The sequence below is a fragment of the Brassica napus genome, chromosome C3 (assembly GCF_020379485.1).
Source record: "Brassica napus cultivar Da-Ae chromosome C3, Da-Ae, whole genome shotgun sequence".
Classification (NCBI taxonomy): domain Eukaryota; kingdom Viridiplantae; phylum Streptophyta; class Magnoliopsida; order Brassicales; family Brassicaceae; genus Brassica; species Brassica napus.
This window is the reverse complement of record NC_063446.1, coordinates 1110566-1122039: the sequence shown is the minus strand read 5'-3', so window position 1 is coordinate 1122039 and position 11474 is coordinate 1110566. Positions and strand designations below refer to the sequence as shown.

The 11474-nt window shown below is 31.5% G+C and overlaps 1 protein-coding gene across 1 annotated transcript; it reads right to left on the bottom strand.

Annotated features, from left to right (window-relative positions):
• Positions 1-7824: 7824 nt before the first annotated feature.
• On the bottom strand, positions 7825-8788 carry LOC106382978 (abscisic acid receptor PYL5-like). The gene has a single exon (XM_013823079.3). It carries the CDS (start codon positions 8542-8544, stop codon positions 7933-7935), a length of 612 nt encoding a protein of 203 aa, XP_013678533.1. The 5' UTR covers positions 8545-8788; the 3' UTR covers positions 7825-7932.
• Between the last annotated feature and the right edge of the window lie 2686 nt (positions 8789-11474).

The following is an 11474-nucleotide window of genomic DNA, read 5'->3' as shown; positions in this document are numbered from 1 at the left end:
AACTTCATTGGTTGTATTTAACTAGTTAGTTAATAATTTTTTGACGCCAATTAATAGTTTATTAATCTTTAATTGAGTAAAATAAATTCATAGAATTACTTGTATAGTATATATTGTATAGTATATTAAAAATGTTTACTATGATTACTAGTTTATTTTGATAAGAAGATAATTATTATTTTTGTTTAATTGGTTTAGTTGATTATTAACTGAATCATATCTATATCTCACTTTTTGATAAAACAAATCATTTTAATTTATGTCGGTTTTAACTAGTTAGTTAATAGTGTCATATGCGCAATTGTTGATAAATTCATCAAAAAATTTCTAATCATTTATATTATCTCTTAGCACCATATATGGCAGGGATGCTTGGGTCAACGGTGGTGGTATGCACTGAATCGTATCAACAAGATGATTTTGTGACGTCAGACAAGCTAGAGTTAAAATTGCATGATGCAGATATACATAATCTGGATGAACAGTCTGGTGGATGTAGACGTCGGGGTATCCATCGTGTCTATTGATGGTTCTAGAAGATGTTCTACACATAACCTCGATTCAGGGATAGAATACTCATACTCCCCTGATAATGTTAAAGTAACTTTCTACTACATTTTCTTGTTGATATCCACTTCTTCTATGATTCCACATTATGGTACCTGCCAAAATACAATTATAAATTAGTAACAAAGAAAAAAAGTAAAGAAAACGCAATAATTTTATACAAATTTTTAAGAATCCAGTGTGTGCTCAAAGCTTAAGAGCATGAGTCAATTTTTTTTCAAAAAATTGATACATGTAAAAATTAGTTTTATGACACTCATTCTTAGTCGTATATTAGAAACTCCTTAGTGACATTTGCTAAAAGTAAATGATTTGCAGCATTTTACATACTACTATATGATTTAGCCTGAAACTCGAACGGGTCAACGGCAAGAGACCAAGATGATGGTAGTTATGATCTCCTTTCCTATAAAATTTTATATTATTTATCAATTATTTGTTACTGAGAGAGATGATCATCTGTTATTTATAGAGAGCATTTATTCATATATGCTTGTCTACAGAAAGATATTGATCATGGATAAAAAAGAAATAATTATTTGATATGTGATGATTCGTATTTAGAGTTATTTATAGAAAAACAGTTTTGGCCGGTTTTGATTTATTTAAACATTTTAATATAAAGGATTTTTTGATAGTGGTTAAAATCCATTAAATCCTTGAAAACTAATAATTCTTTTAATTTAATTAATAGTTTAGGAGAGTGTAAAAGGAAAACAAGGATTCAATTTGCTAATTTCTCCATAATTTCAAACCAATATGTTAAGACTCAATTTCAAAGATTGGAACAAAAGACAAAACTTGATCATGGACGTATGTTTCAAAAATTAGAATCAAACCCAAATTAAATACTGAATCAGCTATCAAAAATCGGAATAAAAGACAAAACATGAACCTATTAATAGAAGAAATGTTTCTCTGAGCTCATCGATTTCAATTCACTCTACGTATTTTGAATTTTCTTAAAACATAATATTATTAGTTTTTATTTTACAGCAAAAATGAATATATCGTATTAACATAAAGAACATAACACTTAACTAAAATAAACAACTCCAGTCACTTTAAATATTATTATCTAAACATAATCTAGCGATGTTAGCCAATTCATTAAACATGTTAAGTGTTTTTGCAATATGTATGTATGTTTGTTAGTTTGCATGGCTAGATTGTAGAAGAATAAAAGTTGGTTATGGAGCGGATTAATGAATCATCAAAGATTGATGCTACGAGAGATTCTTCCATAATAGATAGAGAGGTAAATGATGTGTGTATGAGTTATTAAGGTTGATGGCCACAATGTTTGATCAATGTATGAGAAATAGCAATAGAAAATGAGGAGAAAAATCTAAGGATTACGGACTTCAATGTTTGTCTAAGTAATGTTTGATTAATTGGTTTTTTTAGAAAAATTGTAATTATCAAAAAAATATTTTAACAAAGTTTAGAACTTTAAAAATAAAAATAGAGATGCATGTTGGTAAATCTTTGCGGTCAGATTTCAGATTTTGATTTTTTTGTTTACGAGTTTCAAAATTTCACAAATGATTCAATGTAATGTGTGGTTAAGTTATATAGTTAATGTTAATTCTATGAAAGGTTTATTAATTTTTTCCTTAAAACAGTTATATGGATTGAAGGATGGATTATAAAAATATACTGAACTTCAGTTCTATGAGTTATTAAGGTTGATGGCCACACTGTTTGATCAATGTATGAGAAATAGCAATAGAAAATGAGGAGAAAAATCTAAGGATTACGGACTTCAATGTTTGTCTAAGTAATGTTTGATTAATTGGTTTTTTAGAAAAAATTGTAATTATCAAAAAAATATTTTAACAAAGTTTAGAACTTTAAAAATAAAAATAGAGATGCATGTTGGTAAATCTTTACGGTCAGATTTCAGATTTTGATTTTTTGTTTACGAGTTTCAAAATTTCACAAATGATTCAATGTAATGTGTGGTTAAGTTATATAGTTAATGTTAATTCTATGAAAAGTTTATTAATTTTTTCCTTAAAACAGTTATATGGATTGAATGATGGATTATAAAAATATACTGAAAATTATGTAAAGTAAATATTTAACTAGGATGATCTCAGGTGTTTTTTTCACAAGTAAAAAACTTTTCTAAGAAAAGATAATATCATGTTTTGGAAAATTTATATACATTTTGTCAAGTGGATTTGTAGAAATTGTATTCACACAGTGTGAATTGAACATTTGGTAACTTGAACTCATAAGGATTCACAATTTAGTTGCTTTTGGAGTGTACAAAAGGTTTAAATGAAAAAGTGGGAATCATTTTATTGATTTTCCATAATCTTTAGAACAATATGTTAAGACTCGGTTTTTAAATTGGAACAAAGGACATAATAGACTGGTTGAGGTAGCCCGCTTGGTAAGAATCTTGGGGGCCAATTGTCATGTTCACGGGTTCGACGCCAGGCGGAGGCGAACTGCTCATCTATGTCACCCACACGGATATGAGTCTATGCTTTAAGACCCATTTGAATACCTGGAAAGAGGGTCTATCCGCGGGCTGCACCTCCCCTTGGAAATTAGTCTGGGCCTCTCCGGGGGTCTGGGACACCCCCAGGTAAAAAAAAAAAAAAAAAAAAAAGACATAATATGATCCCACGTACTTCTCAAAAACTAGAAGCGAACCAAAATTAAATACTGAACGGGCTACCAATTGAGTCGTATTTTCCCGGTTTCTTCAAAAGCCCTTTTTGTTTAGCTTTCAAAAGCCCATTAATAGAAGATATCTATTTCGGCTTGATTTCAAAATAGAGTGAATTGGTTAAATACCCATAAAGAACTATGAAATTAAGAAAATACCCAAAACAGTAAAAAATTAAGATTTAATGTAGTGTCAGGAAATATAAAATTACTTTGAAGCCCTTTACGAAAACTGTGCTTTAGTTTGGTGTCGTAGGTTCTTAGTTAGCCTAAAGATTTATTAAAAATTTGTTAACGATTTTATTTTAGAGAAAACGTAAAACACTTTTTTCTTCCCGATGAATTTCTTCACTCCTTATTCTTCTTATTCGTTCTAATCTTTTCCAGATTCAAAGTAAAGCTCCATCTTTACTTGAATCACTCAACAACAATCCAATATGAATCTTCTGTTAATTATCTGATTGCTCAGATCTCTCTCACCTGAAGACAAAAAAGGTTGGGAAATGCAAAAGGAGTGAACAGTGGTGTGTTAATCAAAACTTTGTTGATTATCTCTTTGGTATGGACGAGTCTTGTTCCGTTGCCGGAGCAACAATGGGGACCACATACAACCACCACTACTACCACCCACCAAACTTAAGGGAGATTAATAACGATCATGATTGCCATTGTACGGTAAAGTAGTGATTTCTGTAATATTTTCAGATTGAAACTTTTGATTTGAAAACTTCTGAAAGCGCGTTAAAAATGTGTATCATTATTGTTGACTGAGTGGAAGATGATTAGAACAGGAGAGGCCATCTACTAAGGTTCATGTTGCTCCTCGTGTATGACCTTCTCTTGGTTAATCTCTTTGGAGGATCAAATGCTGCTGAATCTCAAAGAACGAAATTGTTTTTCTGGCTATTAAAATTGTTAGCCATATTTTAGTAAACAAAAAAAATTGTTAGCCGTATAACAATTGATATTTTTGCTACTAAATATGTTTCGAGGAGCTCTACCGGTGGGGAGCAATCTTGCGGCTCGAAACATAACGGTGGGGGGCCTATGCGCGCGATGCAATGCCGCCGAATCTACTAATCATCTTTTCCTTCACTGTAACTTTGCGCAAAAAATGTGGAGCCTAGCTCCCTTTACACAGAGTATTGATATTAGAGGATTGGTAGATTTAGCATCTGGATGGCATGATCTCTGTGCTCTGGACTGTCTTCCCCCTGCAGGTATTGTCACAGGGCAGCTGGCTCCTTGGATACTTTGGGAAATATGGCTTGCTCGAAACAACCTCATCTTCAGCAACAAGATAATATCTCCGGAGGAAGTCCTAGCAAAGGCCATCAAGGTGGCAAGAGAATGGCTAGCGGAACAAAACATCAAGAGCTCGACGCTGAAACCGGTTCCTGGCCCACGTGAACCAACCCCACCGAACACGACTACACTACATTCAGATGCAGCGTGGTTAGCTGACCGAAAGCTCGCGGGGCTTGGATGGACCATACGGGAGAACAACACCACCACAAAGAGAATGGCGCATTGTTGCTTTGTGTCGTCCCCCCTAGTAGCAGAAGCTCTAACTCTAAGGGAAGCGCTGGCAGATTGTGTCACCCGAGGCACGCAGAACCTGCATTGTCAATCTGACTCTCTCCTCCTCGTCAATGCTCTGAAGACTGGGTCTCCAATCTCAGAACTATATGGCATTCTTGCCGATATTATCAGCTTATCTTCAGCTTTTGAATTTTTTTCTATTACTTGGATTCGACGAACAAACAACAAGGATGCAGATGCTCTGGCTAAGCAGGCCTTGTTGAATGCGTCTGTTGTAATTGCTCCCTCTAGAGGAGCTTGAACCCTGTTAGTTTTAATGCAAGTTGTGTTCCAAAAAAAAAAAAAAAAAAGACGACAAATTATTCAACCATCTCATTTGACTAATCTCATTAATTATTATATCTCATATTAGCATTTGAACCAATTATATGCAACATTTTATTTCCTTCTTTGTATTCGATCAACATTGATGTTTATATGTGCGAACTATGAATATTAATGTTGGCTGGACAATAATTATTTAAGCTAATTGTTCACTAGTACAATCATACATAACTTTACTCTGAATGATATATCTCTTTATAAAATATCATTAACTTCATTCGTTCAAAACTTCAAATAGCTGGTAAAGATGAATCAAATACTAACTAACATTTAATGTGCTCAGATAAGTTAGAATATAACCTACTAACTTATACACTTATCTCTTTATAAAACAGCTTAGCCATCAATTGTTTAAATTAGCCGATAGACATGTAATTAAATACCAGCCAACTTATATATTTTCCTGAGTATGTCATAGTATGGCCCTGCTAACATTCATATTTACTGTGTAGTGCAGCCCGTCAAATTTACATGACCCTGAATAAAGAGAGAAATAAAATATCAAAATAATTAGCATTATAAAGAAAACATAATAACATGTAATTTTTTAAGTATAAGCTAACTATATAACTAGCATGTAAGTTGGTAAATATATTGCTAACATGTAATCAATAAAATGGAAAAACTTAGCAAGAACAAATCCTTCAGCCAAGGTAAGATCACCAACATGGCAATAACAATGACCACCACCAAATCATAGAGCCTAGAGTATCACCCATAAACACAAAGGAGAACCTTTGATTGGAACCAGTGAGAAACGAAAGCAACCCACAGATCTGACGGCTAGACCCCAGCAAAGCGAGAACCCCAACGGCGCACTGCTGCCAAGACACAACCACTCTAAAGCCCAAAGCACTAATGCTGTTGCTTAACCTCCTTCTCTAGATCTGAGATTTAGAAACTAGATCTGCCTTTTGAAGAAATCATAACTAAAAGCTAGAGAAATCATAAAACCTAGATAGAAACTAAAAACAAAACGACAGATGAACAAATCAGACTGCGGCATGGCTGTGGGAGCCCGGTCTGACTCTGAGGTGAAAAGCCAGCGGCTTAACCTAGTAAGAGGATTTCCTGGACAGAAAAGGTGAAAAAGAACTGAAGATAAGAAAGCAGCTTGGATTTCTTCGTGATAGATTAGGTCATCAGAAAAAAATAAAACTAAAAGGAAAGGAATATTACTTTCGTATAGCTATTGCAGAGCTGGTGTACGACTTAGTAATAAGGGCAAAAATGTCACGAAAGTTTCAAAAATAATAACTAATATAGCAGATAGGTATATTGCTAATTAGTTGATAATCCTAGTGTGTACGCTGCAATTACTCTTCAAAATACTCTCGGCACTCAATATTATTACACGACAAAATTTTATCGTCCTTACCCGATTCATTAAACAATTTAAGTATGTACCGATGTTTGTTAGTTTCCATGTCTAGATTTGTAAGAACAGCAAGATCATTTAGGTTCTAAGAAAAGGCACGACACCCTGATATCCATTGCATTTAAGAAAGTTACTCTTATGTTATTGATGTATGACCATTTTGTGTTGTTCTATAATTCAAATCGTTGTAGACTTCTAGAGAAGGAATAATTTGGGTGTTTGCAGCGGATAAAGCTATGAGTTTTTTTACTGAAAGCGGAAAGCTATAAGTTGATTATGGAAAAAGCTACTACGTTTAGTATTATGAAGTTGAATAATAGGTATATCAATACGTTTGATAATTTGTTCTTTTAATCCTAGTGTTCGTAAAAATAAATTGAATATACAGGTTCTTTGTATCATTTCCCACTAGGGGAATAAGAACTATCAAGTTGCCACGCGTTTCCAGCTAAGTTTTATTTTTGCATGTCCTTTTAGAACCTTCTTACTTAAATAAAATTTTGAATCAAACGAATTAAAGTGACCCCAGATAACAAAAAGAAAATAGTAGACCAAAGAACTTAAATTTGAATAAAATATAAACCACTAGGTTGGTTGGTTGTAAATAACTAAGGAAACACAAACGGAATAGAATAAGATATCCCAACTTGATCAGACTAGTAGCCAATGAAACTCAAGTTGGCAATAGTTTAAGCACGTCAGTCTTTGCTTTAGTTCTAATAAATAATTATATGAACATGGTAATCAGGTTTAAATTATATTCCCTTCTATATGATCTTTTCAAATACGATTCTTCTAATCTTGAATATATATTAACTTTCGAGAATAATGCATACTGTTTTTTGGTCAAAAGTTGTTTTTTTGCCCGAATACCCAGGCTTTTTGTAGTTAAAACACAGACACACGGCAGATGTAACTTCTGTAATCAAATTGATTCCTAGTTCAAAACATCGGCTTTAAGATTATACTAATATATCGGCCTTGAGATTATACTTTTTTTGCGAGAAGTGATCAAGTATATCATGTTAACAATATTGATGCAATAAATTGAAATTCACTTACATACAACATAAACGGCGAAGACATTCATGAAAAAGAAACAATAAATTAAACACAAATCATTTAACATATCATCAACTCACAAATGTTATTATGTACCAACGGTGCAAACCCCTCGAAATATGTATGGTATATGTCGATATTGCTAACATAAATCTACCAAGTCTCAAACATATTTCAATTATTTCTAAACCATACTTACTATTAAAAAATAGGCACTCGAAATTTTTATCCTTGCCATGATCGATGAAAACATCCAGATAAGATATAAAAAAAGAGAGAAAAATAGATACATAATTGCAATAATATAAAAAACATGATTATTGCCGGTTGGTACTTCTAGCCAGAGACTGAAGATTGCACCGGACTATAGTATCCACGAAGCTAACAGTCTCCTCCTCCGTGTTTCCCGGCGGCACATCTACGATATAAGACTCCACCACGACGGTTCCTTCTTCATCCGACGCATGCAGTGTCGTCACCGATCGGTAGTTCTCGAGCCGGTGGTCCCCACCCACGACGCTAAAGCTTATCACGTGACGCTCCTCGTCCAAGATCTCTAACCTCTCGGTGCTCGAGACCGCTGGGAGTCCCGACACGACCATGACTTCCCGGAGATCTCCGGCGTGTAGCCCGTCGCCTTGCATGATACGGCACTGCCTGATGAAGTTCTTGTAAGCTCTAGGGTTATCGAAACGACGCAGGAGGGCCCATACGCACTCGGGCGGCGCGTGGGTCGTCTTCACCACCGAGGAGCAGCACTGATCCGGACCAACGTCGTACGAGTGGTGCATCGCCACGTGCTCAGGCACATGCATACCGCGCGTGAGGCACACACGTCTGATCAGACCATCGGTTTGGTCGTGTGGCTGCAGCGTGTGGAAGCCGTTGGGGGCGTCGGAGCCATGTTGGATCTGCACCGCTGAACTCATCTCTGATATCTTCTTCTTCGTCTTATTCTCTTGTTCCCCTTCTTCTCTGTCTAGCTCTCGTTATGTGAATGAAAAATTGTGGATTCGTATATATTGGTTGATGAGAGAAGAAGAGAACTTTTTTGATCTTGGTCGCTGTCGGTTGTCAAGTTGGTTTTGTTTGAGAAATTTTAAAAGGATGATCAACTTAATTTAAATAATAAGATATTGAACCTATTGTGTTTTCTTTATGTATAGACTCAGTTGTGTTTGTATATGTGACCATGTATGATAGATGCATTGTACCATTTTATGTCCCGTGATTTTTTACCTTTAGACGTCTCTTTCATAGTGACAAAAAAAAAAAAAAAAAAAGACGTCTCCTTCATTTTCTATAAATACATTCCATTGTCTATTTCTTATTTTCCATCCAGATTAAGAATCTACAGGGTTTAATTATATATGATCCGGTAAATATTTTTTTTGGAAAAAGGTTAATTTCAGTTGTCATTTTAATAAGAATATATCATTATTACCTATAGAAAAAGATTTGCCTGTTATTATAAATTACTCTAATTGTATTCATGTTTTAATTCATTATTACTAATACTAGAGGTATCACCGCGCTTTGTTTGTCTATAAAACTTGCATGTATATTTTTAATATTAAACTTAAAAGGAAAAATTTAATTACATAACTTATTTGTTTTGATATAATATTTAACAGATTAGAAAGATTATTTTGAAAAAAATATAAGTTTTTTCTTCGAACTATTGTTAATTTATATTTTAATATATATTTTAGATTTAGACATAGTTAATAATTCTATTAATCTTTTAGTAATCATGTTAAATTTTATTAAAAGTTCAAATACTCTATATTTAATAATTTTGTAATATTTTCTATTATTTTATGTTTCATATATTTCTTTATAAGTAATCTGATTTAATTTTTAAACTATTATTTGAATAATAGGTAAATGACCTTCATTTCATATATACATATATATATATATATATATATATATATTCATAAATGTGCAATCATTTTGAATACTTAAATCTGTAAAGTTTGATAACCGATAAAAATTATTCAATAATCTTTAATTTGAAACTATAGTTTTTCAATATTAAAATTTGTTTGGTATTTACTATTTTTAAATAATAATTTATTTTAAAAAGTGTGAAATCTGGAGATTTCAATGAGAATGATTCAATGTTTAGATACTACGTAAAAGTACTTTGGATAGATTATGCGTATTTCAAATATGCAGATGTTATTAGTCATTGTTGTTGTGTATAACATTGCAATATTGTTTGTATGTTAGAGTAGAAACATACTTCCATTACTATTTTACACTCTTAAATTAATTATTAATTATTAAACAGTTTAAAATGGAGTTAAAATAGCGGAAATCAGAATATAAATTTTTCGAGATTTGAAAAACTTTCTCATATTGGATCGATTGGTGATGTTCTAACCTAAATTGATCTTTACAGAAAATTATTTCATAATGCATTGATTGGTGACTAAATTGAACTTTACACAAAATTATTTGGTATAACATTATAAATAAATGATGGGAAATTAATCTAATGGTATATATATATATATATATATATATATATTATAAACTGGAAATAACAACTAAAATAATTAGGGAAAATTTCTCAAATTACTCTTTTAAGATTTAATAACTCACAAAGAGGAACATGACTAAAACATGTTTCATTAAAGAAGTAAAAGACCATTCTACCTTTATTTTATAGATTTAAATATAATAATTATTTAAATAAAAATACAATAATACATTTTATTTTTGAATAATACAGTTTTGAATTCGAAATTTTTTATTTTTTCAGATTTTTCAATATTTTAACTTGAAATCCCAAATTATTACTGAAACTATAAAATTTTATGTTGAACTTGTGTAGTTTGTTTTAAAGAAAAATCATGTACACACCCCTCTAATTTAATCCATAATTATATATTAGTTAACCATATAAGTATAAATGTCTATTTATCTTTTAATGAAATCTCTTTTTGTCATTTTGACCCTTGAATGCTATATTTGTAACAAAAAAAATTTAGGTCATCCTAAAAAACTTCTCATAAAAATATTTGTAATGAGCTAATCAAAAGCCACAAACATATTTTAATTTTTACTTTAATAGTATATGATGATTTGTTTCAGTGGTACACACCAAAAGCCACAAAGTTTCATTAATTATTTACATTATTTAGTATATACAAATCTTGTATGTTCTGACAAACGTTTTGACATAACTTTATTTTAATTTATTTTGATATCAATTTTACAAAACATTTAGAGTAGACATCAAAGTAACTCTTAAGATAATTTTTAATTTTATTTTTACTGAATTTTAATTTTTATTTATAAATATGATTTCTTTATTTGTTTGGGCAGTTAATTTTTCTTAGTCATCTTGTTTTGTTATTTTATAGTATGTTCTATTTTAAGTAAAATTAATGATTACATTAATTATATCATAATTATTTTATATATGACCAGATTTTCTTAGGTTTTTATATTAATTTTATATTAATTTATAATTTATACTTGGTTATATGGATAATACACTCTATATGCATATCAAAATTAAGATAAACCTAATATTATTTATTAATTAAAATCTATTGTCTCTTGATGTGTTAAAAATGTATATATTTAACTTACATTACCAGGTTGTGTGCATTGTTATCCTAATCTAACATTTGTGTCTTACATAATTACTTTATCAATATTGAGATTTGAGAGTATAATTAATATTTACATGGAAGAACACTTATGAAAATAATAACTTTATGCTAATATACTAAAGTGAAACGCCTGACGTTCTGGGTTTTTTTAGCCAGCGAAGTGGAGATCTAAGGAAGGAGGAGCATCGTATACGTCGGTTACGGTTTAATAAATTAATAATCGAAGTTTG